This window comes from Entelurus aequoreus, linkage group LG18 (assembly GCF_033978785.1).
Source record: "Entelurus aequoreus isolate RoL-2023_Sb linkage group LG18, RoL_Eaeq_v1.1, whole genome shotgun sequence".
Lineage (NCBI taxonomy): Eukaryota > Metazoa > Chordata > Actinopteri > Syngnathiformes > Syngnathidae > Entelurus > Entelurus aequoreus.
Window position 1 is genome coordinate 14,215,761 of NC_084748.1, and position 17,549 is coordinate 14,233,309.

At 37.8% G+C, this 17,549-nt stretch overlaps 1 protein-coding gene across 2 annotated transcripts in view; it reads left to right on the forward strand.

Moving 5' to 3' along the window:
- ttyh3b (tweety family member 3b) overlaps positions 1–14,596 on the forward strand; it is a 68,103-nt gene extending 53,507 nt beyond the window's left edge. Inside the window, exons 13-15 of one of the 2 annotated variants that reach the window (XM_062026571.1) lie at positions 3,280–3,453; positions 5,924–5,999; positions 12,382–14,596. In XM_062026571.1, the coding sequence (XP_061882555.1) occupies positions 3,280–3,453; positions 5,924–5,999; positions 12,382–12,516 (385 nt within the window). In that variant the 3' untranslated portion in view covers positions 12,517–14,596. The remainder of the gene's footprint in view (positions 1–3,279; positions 3,454–5,923; positions 6,000–12,381) is intronic. The other variant, XM_062026572.1, reaches the window with a different exon arrangement.
- Positions 14,597–17,549: the final 2,953 nt, after the last annotated feature.

Below are 17,549 nucleotides of genomic sequence, written 5' to 3' on the forward strand. Positions count from 1 at the left end.
AAATTAGGCATAATAATGTGTTAATTCCACGACTGTATATATCGGTATCGGTTGATATCGGAATCGGTAATTAAGAGTTGGACAATATCGGAATATCGGATATCGGCAAAAAAGCCATTATCGGACATCTCTAAAAATTAGGCATAATAATGTGTTAATTCCACGACTGTATATATCGGTATCGGTTGATATCGGAATCGGTAATTAAGAGTTGGACAATATCGGAATATCGGATATCGGCAAAAAAGCCATTATCGGACATCTCTAAAAATTAGGCATAATAATGTGTTAATTCCACGACTGTATATATCGGTATCGGTTGATATCGGAATCGGTAATTAAGAGTTGGACAATATCGGAATATCGGATATCGGCAAAAAAGCCATTATCGGACATCTCTAAAAATTAGGCATAATAATGTGTTAATTCCACGACTGTATATATCGGTATCGGTTGATATCGGAATCGGTAATTAAGAGTTGGACAATATCGGAATATCGGATATCGGCAAAAAAGCCATTATCGGACATCTCTAAAAATTAGGCATAATAATGTGTTAATTCCACGACTGTATATATCGGTATCGGTTGATATCGGAATCGGTAATTAAGAGTTGGACAATATCGGAATATCGGATATCGGCAAAAAAGCCATTATCGGACATCTCTAAAAATTAGGCATAATAATGTGTTAATTCCACGACTGTATATATCGGTATCGGTTGATATCGGAATCGGTAATTAAGAGTTGGACAATATCGGAATATCGGATATCGGCAAAAAAGCCATTATCGGACATCTCTAAAAATTAGGCATAATAATGTGTTAATTCCACGACTGTATATATCGGTATCGGTTGATATCGGAATCGGTAATTAAGAGTTGGACAATATCGGAATATCGGATATCGGCAAAAAAGCCATTATCGGACATCTCTAAAAATTAGGCATAATAATGTGTTAATTCCACGACTGTATATATCGGTATCGGTTGATATCGGAATCGGTAATTAAGAGTTGGACAATATCGGAATATCGGATATCGGCAAAAAAGCCATTATCGGACATCTCTAAAAATTAGGCATAATAATGTGTTAATTCCACGACTGTATATATCGGTATCGGTTGATATCGGAATCGGTAATTAAGAGTTGGACAATATCGGAATATCGGATATCGGCAAAAAAGCCATTATCGGACATCTCTAAAAATTAGGCATAATAATGTGTTAATTCCACGACTGTATATATCGGTATCGGTTGATATCGGAATCGGTAATTAAGAGTTGGACAATATCGGAATATCGGATATCGGCAAAAAAGCCATTATCGGACATCTCTAAAAATTAGGCATAATAATGTGTTAATTCCACGACTGTATATATCGGTATCGGTTGATATCGGAATCGGTAATTAAGAGTTGGACAATATCGGAATATCGGATATCGGCAAAAAAGCCATTATCGGACATCTCTAAAAATTAGGCATAATAATGTGTTAATTCCACGACTGTATATATCGGTATCGGTTGATATCGGAATCGGTAATTAAGAGTTGGACAATATCGGAATATCGGATATCGGCAAAAAAGCCATTATCGGACATCTCTAAAAATTAGGCATAATAATGTGTTAATTCCACGACTGTATATATCGGTATCGGTTGATATCGGAATCGGTAATTAAGAGTTGGACAATATCGGAATATCGGATATCGGCAAAAAAGCCATTATCGGACATCTCTAAAAATTAGGCATAATAATGTGTTAATTCCACGACTGTATATATCGGTATCGGTTGATATCGGAATCGGTAATTAAGAGTTGGACAATATCGGAATATCGGATATCGGCAAAAAAGCCATTATCGGACATCTCTAAAAATTAGGCATAATAATGTGTTAATTCCACGACTGTATATATCGGTATCGGTTGATATCGGAATCGGTAATTAAGAGTTGGACAATATCGGAATATCGGATATCGGCAAAAAAGCCATTATCGGACATCTCTAAAAATTAGGCATAATAATGTGTTAATTCCACGACTGTATATATCGGTATCGGTTGATATCGGAATCGGTAATTAAGAGTTGGACAATATCGGAATATCGGATATCGGCAAAAAAGCCATTATCGGACATCTCTAAAAATTAGGCATAATAATGTGTTAATTCCACGACTGTATATATCGGTATCGGTTGATATCGGAATCGGTAATTAAGAGTTGGACAATATCGGAATATCGGATATCGGCAAAAAAGCCATTATCGGACATCTCTAAAAATTAGGCATAATAATGTGTTAATTCCACGACTGTATATATCGGTATCGGTTGATATCGGAATCGGTAATTAAGAGCTGGACAATATCGGAATATCGGATATCGGCAAAAAAGCCATTATCGGACATCTCTAAAAATTAGGCATAATAATGTGTTAATTCCACGACTGTATATATCGGTATCGGTTGATATCGGAATCGGTAATTAAGAGTTGGACAATATCGGAATATCGGATATCGGCAAAAAAGCCATTATCGGACATCTCTAAAAATTAGGCATAATAATGTGTTAATTCCACGACTGTATATATCGGTATCTCTAATCGGGATGCTTTGTCGCAACATGCTAACATCTCGACCGCGGTTTGCATTGACTGTGGCCCTAAAAAGGGCAAAGAAAAAGCACGAGACGGGCAGAAAGAATCATTTTGCGGCACATTTGCCTGCAAAGTGTTTAATTGCGTGGCCAGCGATCCAAGTTCCAAATCAGATAATTGATGATTTCATGATGAGTTCTGATTATTTTGAAGCCTCACCTATCCTCTTACTGCCGGCTGCTTTACATTTTTGACCATTTTTGTGTGGAAAATGGATTTTTTTTTTTCTTCCCCCGACCAGCCATGTTCTCTCCTTGATTTCCTTATTTCTTGGTTTTGTTTGCTTTGAAGCTCCACGGAGCACCGGGGGGGGTGCATGAGTGCCGACGCGAGAGATGTGGTTGTGTGTTTAGTGGAAGGCAGGGAGGGCCACCAGGCTGCATGCACAGCGACTGCCTGCATGCTCGGGACTTGTCAGGACGTGTGAATGCTTCTTTGGTGCTGAAGGGGGCGTGGCCTGACCCCGGTCTGATGCTCAGGACCCGAGCTCGTCCACCTCTCCTTAACTCCTGTTTACAATCTGTTGTCTCCCCCTTCCTCCTCCTCCTCCCCCCCCCCTCTTCCTCTCTCCCACCGCGCCCCTGACCCTGACCCGACCCGACCCAACCCGGCCCCCCCCCCGAAGGACGGACGAGGAGGACGGCGAGGACGAGTCGGGCGCCTCGCGGGGCGGCGTGCACGATAACCTGTACCGCGTTCACATGCCCAGTCTCTACAGCTGTGGCTCCAGCTACGGTAGCGAAGCTAGCCTGCCCGCCACCGCCCACACCGTCAGCAATGCCCCCGTCACTGAATACATGTGAGTTAGCAACACCCGACGCCCCGGAGCTCCCCCACCCTAGAGTCACCCTACTGCAAGTGTAGCTTTGTGACCAACATGTTCAAAAATAGCTTCCACCAAGCGATACAGTTCACCGCTTTTTCGCACCCTTCCGTCGGGTTAGTAGCGTACCGAAAGGGGGCGGGGCTATAAACAGTCTTGATGGACGAGAGCATTTACTGTGGCGCCCTGCAATGTGTGGACACGCTATGATGTCACCGTGTTCGCCTACAAGCGCTATTGTGTACTTTTTACGTTACCACTTGTCCTCTGCACCCGTCCAACATAAAAGATGCAATACATCACATACAACAACATCACATGACGGAGTAGGACAGGTGTGCCTCGTTAAAATCCAGTCGCTGTTGCTTAGCAGGTGAAGTGTGTCTCTCTTTACTAGCTTCGTCGAAGCATGTTGCTTTTGTAGCTGTTTCAGCAGATTTGAATTGCTAGGATAGGACCTTTGATCCAAGACACAACTTACATTCAACTAAAATGTTCTTTTCTTTGTGGTCGACAAAAGAAAAGTATTGAGAATATCTCCATGTTAAGAAACTTGGCTTCGGGCTGTTAGTAAACACAGACACGCCCCCTCCCACATACACACACACACACACACACACATACAAACAGACAGCGTGCGGCGTGCCTCTTTCCTGTCGCCTCTTCCGCAGCGCTGCAATAAAACACACTCAGATCTTCTCAGTTTCTAGCCGATACTACATAAAAAATAACGTAAAATAACGCAGTAACGCATCATGCAGTAACAGTAACTGAGTTACTGAATCTAATAAATAACGCGTTAGATTACTATTTACCGCCGAAAGTAACGGCGTTACAGTAACGCGTTACTTTGTTAATCCCAACACTGATTACATACAACAACGTAACATGAAGGAGTGGGACAGGGGGCCACAAACGTTAGCAACATTAGCATAGCTATGTAAGCTAAAGTGCTAACATTACACTCGTATTCTAAGAGTCATGATAATAATATATTAGACGTCATATATCACATTAAACAACAAAACATTAAGGAGTAGGACAGGAAGAGACAAACATTAGCAACACTAGCATAGCTATGTGAGCTTAAGTGCTAACATTACACTCGCATTTTAAGAGAAATGATAATAATAAGACAATTAGCATGCTAACTTTTTAAACACATTTTTCAGGTATACATAATATATGTTGGTGCTACAGTCAGCACATAAGCATGCTAGCTTTTCTTTTAGCTACATTTACAGGTTATACACCTCAGTGTCATATAATTTGGCATTTCACTAATGCTAGATGTAAGCGTGCTATTGTTAGCATGTTAGCATAGTACTGTTAGCATGCCATCTTTTTTTTTTTTAGCTCCTTTTGCTCATATTTTTGTTACTTAAGATAGGATAGGACTTTATTGTCATTGCTCAAGTACAAGGAAACTAAGTTTTCAGCACAAACTCGTTCAAGATTAGACAAACAATCAGAATCAGAATCAGAATCGTTTTATTGCCATTGTTTGAGAACGGGTTCACAAACTAGGAAGTTTTCTTGGTGCAATCGTGCAACATAAAAAACATATAACACATATTGGTAATAAAATTAGCTGTAAATGAGCTATCAGATAGACTTAGAAGGAATTCAAGGAATTCAAGGAGCTACTGTTAGGAGTTATTGTTCATTTGCCTGATGGCCGAGGACAACAAACAGTGCCCCGTAAAAGATAAGAAAAAGGTAGAACGCTGAGGAAGAAGATGAGTAAAAAAATACAATCTAGACTGGGCTCCTAAGGGGGCCTAGTCTGGAGTGGGGAAAAAACTCCATGCAATGCACACATAAACACGTTACATTTAATCACGACAACTCGCAACACAGGGGCGGGGAGTTGGGTCCCTGGAGGTCGACTGCTGCTATGAAGCGCTGCCAGCTGACCATCACCCAGAGGGGAAACAAGCGGTGGTGAAGGTGGGGGAGGGGGTACTTGACGCTATCTTGCCAGCGTGCTAACTGTTAGCTTTTCCTTTCCGCTTTGGCTCGTCAGCATTCACATGAAATTTCGACCACAATGTTCTAGGTCTTTGAAAAAAACTGGTTTTGAAGGTGAAAACTACCAAAATGGACCCCCGGGTCGTTTGATTTTTTTCCCTTCTGTGGCCCTCAGTGGAAAACCCGTGTCATGAGCGGTTTCTAAGGACACATATTACCGTGTCTGCGTAACAGAGGACTTTTTTAAGCCGCAGAAGCGCACTGTACTGGACCGCTTGGTGGAAACGTGGTAGTCCCAACTCGGCGAGCCTTTGTGATGTTTGACTGCTAGCTGCCTGCTAAAAAGCATCCAGACGAAGAACACATCGAATATTTTGTCTACAGTATGACTATTCATTTGCCCTTGAGCAAGCAAACACGATAGCGGCGAGTGAGCCCGTCTTGCCGTTGAGTAACCTCTGATTCTACAATGCAGGAACCAGAACGCAAACTTTCAGAACCCGCGGTGTGAGAACACCCCCTTGATTGGCAGGGAGTCCCCTCCACCCTCTGTAAGTGCACACTTTCTAGGAGACCCCACCCCCCACCCCGTCCTGTCCCTGCTGTCTTCCAACAGCCACACCTCTTCAAATGTCCAAGGTGTGGCTATTGGAAGGTAGACCCCCCCCCCGTGCAACCCCGCCCCCTCTTGCCTGCACCACGGCCTGGATCATTTTGTCAGGAAGTGGTGGATGATGTCACATTAGTGAGTTGTCTATTTCTGATGTCGGCTTGGATGCTTGGTCGGGGAGGTGGGGTGTGGTCCTGGAGAACTCTGAACTTGTGCGGAAAACCACGTGTAAGGAAAACGTCCAGTCGTCCCCCGCCCTCCTTCGGTCCACCCCTCCAGTCTTTCATACGTCCATCGAGGTGTTACAGTATGTGTCCTCTCTTGTTTCTGTGACCCTTGACCCACCTGACCCTCCATTATGAAACTTCCTCCCCTACAAGGCCAGAACTTCCTTTGATTGATATTCACTTGGTGTGACTACTAGACCACTAACTCGTAGCAACCAGGCTAACATCAGAACTAGAACGCTAAACTAACTCAACTGTTGATCATGAATAATAACATCATCTCCACCTAATCAACTGTTGATTGATTATTTGACTTGAATCAAACCCCAACTGTGCAAATGACTGGCCTACATATTGATTTGTTTGTCTCTATCGATCTATCTACCTAGTTAGCTAGCTAACCAGCAACTTATTTATCCAGCAAGCTAGCAAACTTTCGATCTAGCAAGCTAGGAAACTATCTATCTCGGAAGCTATCTATTTATTTAGCTAACTATATTCCAGATAGATGGATAGATAGCAGTCTGTTTATCGAGATAGCTAGCTAGAAAGATATATATACATACATATATTTAGCTGTCTTTCTAGCTAGCAGTCGAGCTGTACGTCTGTTTACAAAAAAGAGAGAGAGAAAGAGAGACAACTAGAAATATATTTTTAGCTACCGGTATTTATCTGTCTAGCTAGCTAGAAATATATAGAAATATACTGTATATATATAGAGGTTTCTGTGGTTTATCCGTTATACAGTGCTCAATACCGGGGTAGAGCGGAATATACGTTAGGTCAGGAAAAAAAACACAGAGGCTATATCATCCCTACAAGCCTGTTTCCCTGCGAAACAGGCTTGTAGGGATGATATAGCCCCAAGGTTTTTTCCTGGTCAAGAAAAAAACACACAGGCTATATCATCCCTACAAGCCTGTTTCCCTGCAGGGAAACCTGCGAAACAGGCTGTTAGGGATGATGTAGCCTCTATGTTTTTTCCTGACCTAATGTAGATATTTAGCTATCTATATTCCACATAGATGGATAGATAGCAGTCTATATATCTAGATAGCTAGCTAGAAAGATATTAATATATACATATACAGTATTCAGCTATCTTTCTAGCTAGCAGTCAAGCTGTACGTCTGTTTAAAAAAAAGAGAGAGAAAGAGAGACAGAAAGAGAGAGAGAGAGAGCTAACAGTCTATCTAAATAGACAGCTAGAAATATATTTTTAGCTATTTATCTGTCTAGCTAGCTAGAAATATATAGATATTTAGCTATGTATATTTCTATATTGCTAGCTAGCTAGCAGTCTATTTATTGAGATAGCTTGCTCGACATACATACTTAGCTATCTATCTGTCTAGCTAGCTAGCTAGCAGTTTATATACTGTAGCTCCATAGATAACCAGAAAGATACTGATATTTAGCTATATAGCTCTCTATATAGCCAGCTAGCTAGCTTAGCTAGCAATTTATTCAACTGGATAGCTAGCAAGAAATATATAGATATTTAGCTAGTCGAGGTTTCTGTGGATTATCCCTTATACAGTGCTCAATACCGGGGTAGAGCGGAATATACATTAGGTCAGGAAAAAACACAGAGGCTATATCATCCCTGCAAGCCTGTTTCGCAGGAAAACCTGCGAAAAAGGCTTGTAGGGATGATATAGCCTCTGTGTTTTTTCCTGACCTAATGTAGATATTTAGCTATCTATATTCTAGATAGATGGATAGATAGCAGTTTATCTAGATAGCTAGCTAGCAAGGTATATATACATATATATATATTTAGCTATTTTTCTAGCTAGCAGTCGAGCTGTACGTCTGTACAAAAAGAGAGAGAGAGAGAGAGAGAGAGAGAGAGAGAGAGCGAGCGATAACAGTCTATCTAAATAGACAGCTAGAAATATATTTTTAGCTATTTATCCGTCTCGCTAGCTAGAAAGATATAGATATTTAGTTATGTATATTTCTATATTGCTAGCTAGCTAGCAGTCTATTGAGATAGCTTGCTCGACATATATACTTGCTATCTATCTGTCTAGCTAGCATTTTATTTAGCTCCATAGATAGCTAGAACGATACTGATATTTAGCTATATAGCTCTCTATATAGCCAGCTAGCCAGCAGTTTATTCAACTGGATAGCTAGCAAGAAATATATAGATATTTAACTAGTCGAGGTTTCTGTGGTGTATCCGTTATACCTATATCTCTAACCCGCTCAATACCGGGGTAGAGCGGAATATACGTTAGGTCAGGAAAAAACACAGAGGCTATATCACCCCTACAAGCCTGTTTCCCTGCTCTTCAGGGGATACAATCCCCTGACGAACAGGGAAACCTGTGAAAAAGGCTTGTAGGGATGATATAGCCTCTATGTTTTTTCCTGGTCAAGAAAAAAACACAGAGGCTATATCATCCCTACAAGCCTGTTTCCCTGCTCCTCAGGGGATACAATCCTCTGACGAGCAAGGTAACCTGCGAAACAGGCTTGTAGGGATGATATAGCCTCTGTGTTTTTTCCTGACCTAACAGAGATATTTAGCTATCTATATAGATAGCAGTCTATTTATCTAGATAGCTAGCTAGAAATATATAAATATTCAGCTATCTATCTTTCTAGATAGCTTGCTATCTCGCTAACTATAAGTGTACATTTCCTTCACAGCTAACATTTCAAAAGTTTTTATGTTATTAACTATTATAGATTTTATGTTATTATTTTTATACTTTTTCCGTTAACTATTAAAGTTTTTTATGTTATTAACTATGATAGTTTTTACATTAATACTATTACATTTTTTATATTATTAACTATTCGTTTTTTTAATGTTATTAACTATTATAGTTTTTACGTTACTAGCTATTAAAGTTTTTATGTTATTAACTATTATAGTTTTTCCGTTAACTCTTATAGTTTTTTATGTTATTAGCTAAGATCGTTTTTACGTTAATACTATTAGAGCGTAAAATACGTTAGGAAAAAACCCAGAGGCTATATCATCCCTACAAGCCTGCAAAACAGGCTTGTAGGGATGATATAGCCTCTGTGTTTTTTCCTGACCTAACGTAGATATTTAGCTATCTATATTCCAGATAGATGGATAGATAGCAGTCTCTTTATCTAGATAGCTAACTAGAAATATATAAATATTCAGCTATCTATCTTTCTAGATAGCTTGCTATCTCGCTAAATATAAGTGTACTTTTCCTTCACAGCTAACATTTAAAACGTTTTTTATGTTATTAACTATTATAGATTTTATGTTATTATTTTTATACTTTTTCCGTTAACTATTAAAGTTTTTTATGTTATTAACTATGATAGTTTTTACATTAATACTATTACAATTTTTATATTATTAACTATTCGTTTTTTTTAATGTTATTAACTATTATAGTTTTTACGTTATTAGCTATTACAGTTTTTATGTTATTAACTATTATAGTTTTTACGTTAACTCTTATAGTTTTTTATGTTATTAACTATGATAGTTTTTACGTTAATACTATTAGAGCGGACTATACGTTAGGTCAGGAAAAACCACAGAGGCTAAATCATCCCTACAAGCCTACGAAACAGGCTTGTAGGGATGATATAGCCTCAGTGTTTTTTCCTGACCTAACGTAGATATTTAGCTATCTATATTCCAGATAGATGGATAGATAGCAGTCTATTTATCTAGATAGCTAACTAGAAATATATAAATATTCAGCTATCTATCTTTCTAGATAGCTTGCTATCTCGCTAACTATAAGTGTACATTTCCTTCACAGCTAACATTTCAAACGTTTTTTATGTTATTAACTATTATAGATTTTATGTTATTAACATTACAGTTTTTCCGTTAACTATTAAAGTTTTTTATGTTATTAACTATGATAGTTTTTACATTAATACTATTACAATTTTTATATTATTAACTATTTGTTTTTTTTAATGTTATTAACTATTATAGTTTTTACGTTATTAGCTATTAAAGTTTTATGTTATTAACTACTATAGTTTTTACGTTAACTCTTATAGTTTTTTATGTTATTAACTATGATAGTTTTTACGTTAATACTATTAGAGCGGACTATACGTTAGGTCAGGAAAAACCACAGAGGCTAAATCATCCCTACAAGCCTGTTTCGTAGGCTTGTAGGGATGATATAGCCTACAAGCCTGCGAAACAGGCTTGTAGGGATGATATAGCCTCTGTGTTTTTTCCTGACCGAACATAGATATTTAGCTATCTATATTCCAGATAGATGGATAGATAGCAGTCTATTTATCTAGATAGCTAACTAGAAATATATAAATATTCAGCTATCTATCTTTCTAGATAGCTTGCTATCTAGCTAACTATAAGTGTACCTTTCCTTCACAGCTAACATTTAAAACGTTTTTTATGTTATTAACTATTATAGATTTTATGTTATTAACATTATAGTTTTTCCGTTAACTATTAAAGTTTTTTATGTTATTAACGATGATAGTTTTTACATTAATACTATTAAAATGTTTATATTATTAACTTATTAGTTTTTTTACGTTATTAATTATTATAGTTTTTACGTTACTAGCTATTAAAGTTTTATGTTATTAACTGTTATAGTGTTTCCGTTAACTCTTATAGTTTTTTATGTTATTAGCTATGATCGTTTTTACGTTAATACTATTAGAGCGGAATATACGTTAGGAAAAAACACAGAGGCTATATCATCCCCACAAGCCTGCGAAACAGGCTTGTAGGGATGATATAGCCTCTGTGTTTTTTCCTGACCTAACATAGATATTTAGCTATTTATATTCCAGATAGATGATTGATAGCAGTCTCTTTATCTAGATATCTAACTAGAAATATATAAATATTCAGCTATCTATCTTTCTAGATAGCTAGCTATCTAGCTAACTATAAGTGTACATTTCCTTCACAGCTAACATTTAAAACGTTTTTTATGTTATTAACTATTATAGATTTTATGTTATTAACATTATAGTTTTTCCGTTAACTATTAAAGTTTTTTATGTTATTAACGATGATAGTTTTTACATTAATACTATTAAAATGTTTATATTATTAACTTATTAGTTTTTTTACGTTATTAATTATTATAGTTTTTACGTTACTAGCTATTAAAGTTTTATGTTATTAACTGTTATAGTTTTTCCGTTAACTCTTGTAGTTTTTTATGTTATTAGCTATGATAGTTTTTACGTTAATACTATTAGAGCGGACTATACGTTAGGTCAGGAAAAACCACAGAGGCTATATCATCCCTACAAGCCTGCGAAACAGGCTTGTAGGGATGATATAGCCTCTGTGTTTTTTCCTGACCGAACATAGATATTTAGCTATCTATATTCCAGATAGATGGATAGATAGCAGTCTATTTATCTAGATAGCTAACTAGAAATATATAAATATTCAGCTATCTATCTTTCTAGATAGCTTGCTATCTCGCTAACTATAAGTGTACCTTTCCTTCACAGCTAACATTTAAAACGTTTTTTTATGTTATTAACTATTATAGATTTTATGTTATTAACATTATAGTTTTCCCGTTAACTATTAAAGTTTTTTATGTTATTACCTATGATAGTTTTTACATTAATACTATTAAAATGTTTATATTATTAACTTATTAGTTTTTTTATGTTATTAACTGTTATAGTTTTTACGTTACTAGCTATTAAAGTTTTGTGTTATTAACTATTATAGTTTTTCCGTTAACTCTTGTAGTTTTTTATGTTATTAGCTATGATCGTTTTTACGTTAATACTATTAGAGCGGAATATACGTTAGGAAAAAACACAGAGGCTATATCATCCCCACAAGCCTGCGAAACAGGCTTGTAGGGATGATATAGCCTCTGTGTTTTTTCCTGACCTAACATAGATATTTAGCTATTTATATTCCAGATAGATGATTGATAGCAGTCTCTTTATCTAGATATCTAACTAGAAATATATAAATATTCAGCTATCTATCTTTCTAGATAGCTAGCTATCTCGCGAACTATAATTGTACTTTTCCTTCACAGCTAACAAGTTTTTTATTAAAAAAAATAACTCTTTCTCGTCTTCTTCCTGTCCGTCCCTCCTCCTGCCCAGTACACCTCCAGTATGAGAGCCAAGTACCTGGCCACCAACCGCCCAGACCAGAACCGCCGCTCCGTCCCCAACGACCAACTGGACCCCACTAGTCGGCCGCACGCCACCGCCCGACCACAGTCCTCGGTCCACTAGGGACCAGAACGGCTAAAAAGGGTTCCGTTCTCCCAACGAGCCTGAACTCAACAGCTCAGCGAGTCGCTGATGGAAGACAGAAGCACACTTTTGTCCACTTTACTTAAACACAACGCGCCTTGGCTCCTCCCCCCTTTACAACTTGCAAAACCACTAGGCTCTGTCTACTGCCCCCTAGTGGACACACTCACACACTGTACAAAGATGTACATAATAACCATCATTTCATGACGGATCGATCATTGCTGGTGACGTGCTGTGCTGTGCACTTCATTACTGTATCTCTTAAACACACATTGTGAATAAATAATAATAATAATAATAATAATAATAATATGACGTTTAGCTAGAATCTAACTTCAACCATGGACTTTTTCCAGGAATTCTTTGGATTTCAGCACTTGAAGGACAAAAACAAAAAAAAGGTGCCAAAAGAGCAAAGGATGCCTGACGTGTCGGAGAAGAGACGCTTATGTTTGACTCGAACTAAGGACAAAAAAATATCATCGTACGACGACAACGAGGGAAGACCGGGGGGAAAAAAAGGAAGTGTTTGCTCGGTGCTACGTGAGTAACGTTTTCAGTCATTTTTTTTTAGCGTTAGGACTAAATATTGGACGTTTACAAAAGTGATACTGTGACAAACTTTTACCGACTTTTTATTGTTTTTGTTGTTTTTTTACGTCCTCGTAAGCACAAGTTTTCTTCTCCTGCTAATGTACAGCCTGTGTAAAAACGATGCTAGCGTGTGAGACATGGCTACAAACTTTGCCTTTTGTTTACATTATCGCTACGACGTCCGCGCTAAGGTCATGTTTACGCGTCAACATGCTATGAAAAATGTAAAAGACATAAGGCTGTAATGTGCATGCCAGGCCAGTAGTTGGCGATGTCATTTAGTGAAGAAACCGTTTTTTTTAACGCGACATGGCTTGCTAACGCTACTGCGCACATTAGCAATTGCATTATATGTAAAGTGTAGTTCGTAAACGCTACTACCGTCTTCCGATGTCTTTGACTAAACACACTTCGTTTTTAGCGCTCCTATGACAAAAGTCAATTGTCAGGTTCAAACACTGATGACATTTATTAAACAAGACAAGAGGCAAAGAATTAAACAGAGACAGAATTCAAGTTGGACTCAATATATTGAGGAGAGTCGCCCGGACATCGTATCCTTCAAAAAGTTCACAGAAAAGGTCGTAAACAATTCACAGAAAAGGTCAGTTCAAAAAGAGTTCGTAAAATAGTTCTAAAATATGTCCATAATATAGTTCAAAAAGAGTTCGTCTGGAAATTGGGCAGATCCTGTCATCTCTCCGCTTTGAAGTCCTTAGGCCAGAACAACATCCTTCTGTTGATTACCATACATGAGAGAAAACGGAAAACCCTTCATGTGACTTACCCCCGTACACAGTGGAGTTTAACGAGCATTCTTCTTGGTAGGTTTCAAAGACAGCTTTTGTCTTCGTACTTGACAGAACTCAATACAACACGAAGTTTTTTGTGATAATTTAGAAACAATAATTCTAACATAAATCTATCGGGTTTTAGGAAACACGCTACGTGTAAGTAAAGAAATGTCCAAAACGACTACGTTTTAGTCGTTCATTTAGTCGAGTTAGCATTTGTGTCGTAGCTGCCAACAACTACGACGTTACAGCGTTACAACATTTCGATCCAACGACCACTTCTCGTATTAGCGAGACAATCTTGTCTGATTCTTTCGGAACATGTTCGACGCTAAGACCGCAACTAGCCGTATTGCAAGTGTTCTTGCGCTTTGGATGCGTTAAAACGTTCGTACAAAATGCGATGCAATGTTCCACCGTTACTGTGTAAAAGTTTTCACAGTTTTTCGTTTTTAGCGTTCAAATGGGAACCGTTTTTGTCACTTTTTTTTTAGTTTTTGGCATTTTTGTCGTAGTACTTTCGCAGTTTCGTTCAGCATTTCAACATTTTATTCATCCAACGGCCACTTCTCATGTTAGCGAGATCGGAATTTTTTTCACGCTAACATTACGACTCGCCGTGTTACAAGTGTCCTTTCACTTTGGATGCGTTAAATGTTCGTACAAAATGCACAAACACGACAACAACGATGCAATGTTCCACCATTACTATGTAAAAGTTTTCCCAGTTTTTTGTTTTTAGCGTTTAAATGGAAACCGTACCAAAAATCCACTATGGTTTTTATTTAAAAAATTCCGAATTATTGGCATTTTTGTTGTCGTAGTTCGCAGTTTCGTTCAGCATTTCAACATTTTATTCATCCAACAACCACTTCTCATGTTTGCGAGATATGAATTTTTTTCACGCTAACATTACGACTCGTCGTGTTACAAGTGTCCTTTCACTTTGGATGCGTTAAATGTTCGTACAAAATGCACAAACACGACAACCGTGATGCAATGTTCCACAATTTTTGTGTAAGTTTTCACATTTGACCTCTTTTAACGTTTAAACGGGAACCGTAACACAAATTCCACGTAACACAAATTCTACTGTTAATGTTTTTTAATCACTTTTCTCCCCCGAGTTGTTAGCATTTACATCATAGTAGCTAACAGCTCCGATGTTTCCTACAGAATTTCAAAATATATTTCGCCCCCATTGACCACTTCTCGTGTTAGCGGGATCGGAACTTATTTTTACGCTAACATTACGACTCGCCGTGTTACAAGTGTCCTTTCACTTTGGATGCGTTAAATGTTCGTACAAAATGCACAAACACGACAACCGCGATGCAATGTTCCACCATGGCTATGTAAAAGTTTACCCAGTTTTTTGTTTTTAGCGTTTAAATGGAAACCGTACCAAAAATCCACTATGGTTTTTGTAATTTTTTTTCTAGTTATTGCCATTTTTTGTCGTAGTAGTTATAAAAACCATAGTGGATTTTTGGTACGGTTTCCATTTAAACGCTAAAAACAAAAAACTGGGAAAACCTTTACATAGTAATGGTGGAACATTGCATCGGTGTTGTCGTGTTTGTGCATTTTGTACGAACATTTAACGAACGTTGGATGAATAAAATGTTGAAATGCTGAACGAAACTGGTTCGCAGTTTCGTTCAGCATTTCAACATTTTATTCATCCAACGGCCACTTCTCATGTTAGCGAAATCTGAATTTTTTTCTCGCTAACATTACGACTCGCCGTGTTACAAGTGTCCTTTCACTTTGGATGCGTTAAATGTTCGTACAAAATACACAAACACGACAACCGCGATGCAATGTTCCACCATTTTTGTGTACGTTTTCGCATTTGACCTCTTTTAACGTTTAAACGGGAACCGTAACACAAATTCCACGTAACACAAATTCTACTGTTAATGTTTTTTAATCACTTTTCTCCCCCGAGTTGTTAGCATCTACGTCATAGTAGCTAACAACTCCGATGTTTCCTACAGAATTTCAAAATATATTTCGCCCCCATTGACCACTTCTCGTGTTAGCGGGATCGGAACTTATTTTTACGCTAACATTACGACTAGCCGTGTTACAAGTGTCCTTTCACTTTGGATGCGTTAAATGTTCGTACAAAATGCACAAACACGACAACAACGATGCAATGTTCCACCATTACTATGTAAAAGTTTTCCCAGTTTTTTGTTTTTAGCGTTTAAATGGAAACCGTACCAAAAATCCACCATGGTTTTTATAACTTTTTTTCCAATTATTGGCATTTTTGTCCTAGTAGTTTGCAGTTTCGTTCAGCATTTCAACATTTTATTCATCCAACGGCCACTTCTCATGTTAGCGAGATCGGAATTTTTTCCACGCTAACATTACGACTAGCCGTGTTACAAGTGTCCTTTCACTTTGGATGCGTTAAATGTTCGTACAAAATGCACAAACACGACAACCGCGATGCAATGTTCCACCATGGCTATGTAAAAGTTTACCCAGTTTTTTGTTTTTAGCGTTTAAATGGAAACCGTACCAAAAATCCACTATGGTTTTTATAATTTTTTTTCTAGTTATTGCCATTTTTTGTCGTAGTAGTTATAAAAACCATAGTGGATTTTTGGGACGGTTTCCATTTAAACGCTAAAAACAAAAAACTGGGACAACCTTTACATAGTAATGGTGGAACATTGCATCGGTGTTGTCGTGTTTGTGCATTTTGTACGAACATTTAACGAACGTTGGATGAATAAAATGTTGAAATGCTGAACGAAACTGGTTCGCAGTTTCGTTCAGCATTTCAACATTTTATTCATCCAACGGCCACTTCTCATGTTAGCGAAATCGGAATTTTTTTCTCGCTAACATTATGACTCGCCGTGTTACAAGTGTCCTTTCACTTTGGATGCGTTAAATGTTCGTACAAAATACACAAACACGACAACCGCGATGCAATGTTCCACCATTTTTGTGTACGTTTTCGCATTTGACCTCTTTTAACGTTTGAACGGGAACCGTAACACAAATTCCACGTAACACAAATTCTACTGTTAATGTTTTTTAATCACTTTTCTCCCCCGAGTTGTTAGCATTTACGTCATAGTAGCTAACAACTCCGATGTTTCCTACAGAATTTCAAAATATATTTCGCCCCCATTGACCACTTCTCGTGTTAGCGGGATCGGAACTTATTTTTACGCTAACATTACGACTAGCCGTGTTACAAGTGTCCTTTCACTTTGGATGCGTTAAATGTTCGTACAAAATGCACAAACACGATAACCGCGATGCAATGTTCCACCATTTTTGTGTAAGTTTTCACATTTGACCTCTTTTAGCGTTCAAACGGGAACCGTAACACAAATTCCACGTAACACAAATGCTACTGTTAATGTTTTTTAATCGCTTTCCCCCCCGCCCGAGTTGTTAGCATTTACATCATAGTAGCTAACAGCTCAGATGTTTCCTACAGAATTTCAAAATATATTTCGCCCCCATTGACCACTTCTCGTGTTAGCGGGATCAGAACTTATTTTTACGCTAACATTACGAGTAAAGTGTCCTTTCACTTTGGATTCGTTAAATGTTCGTACAAAATACTCAAACGCGACAACAACAATGCAG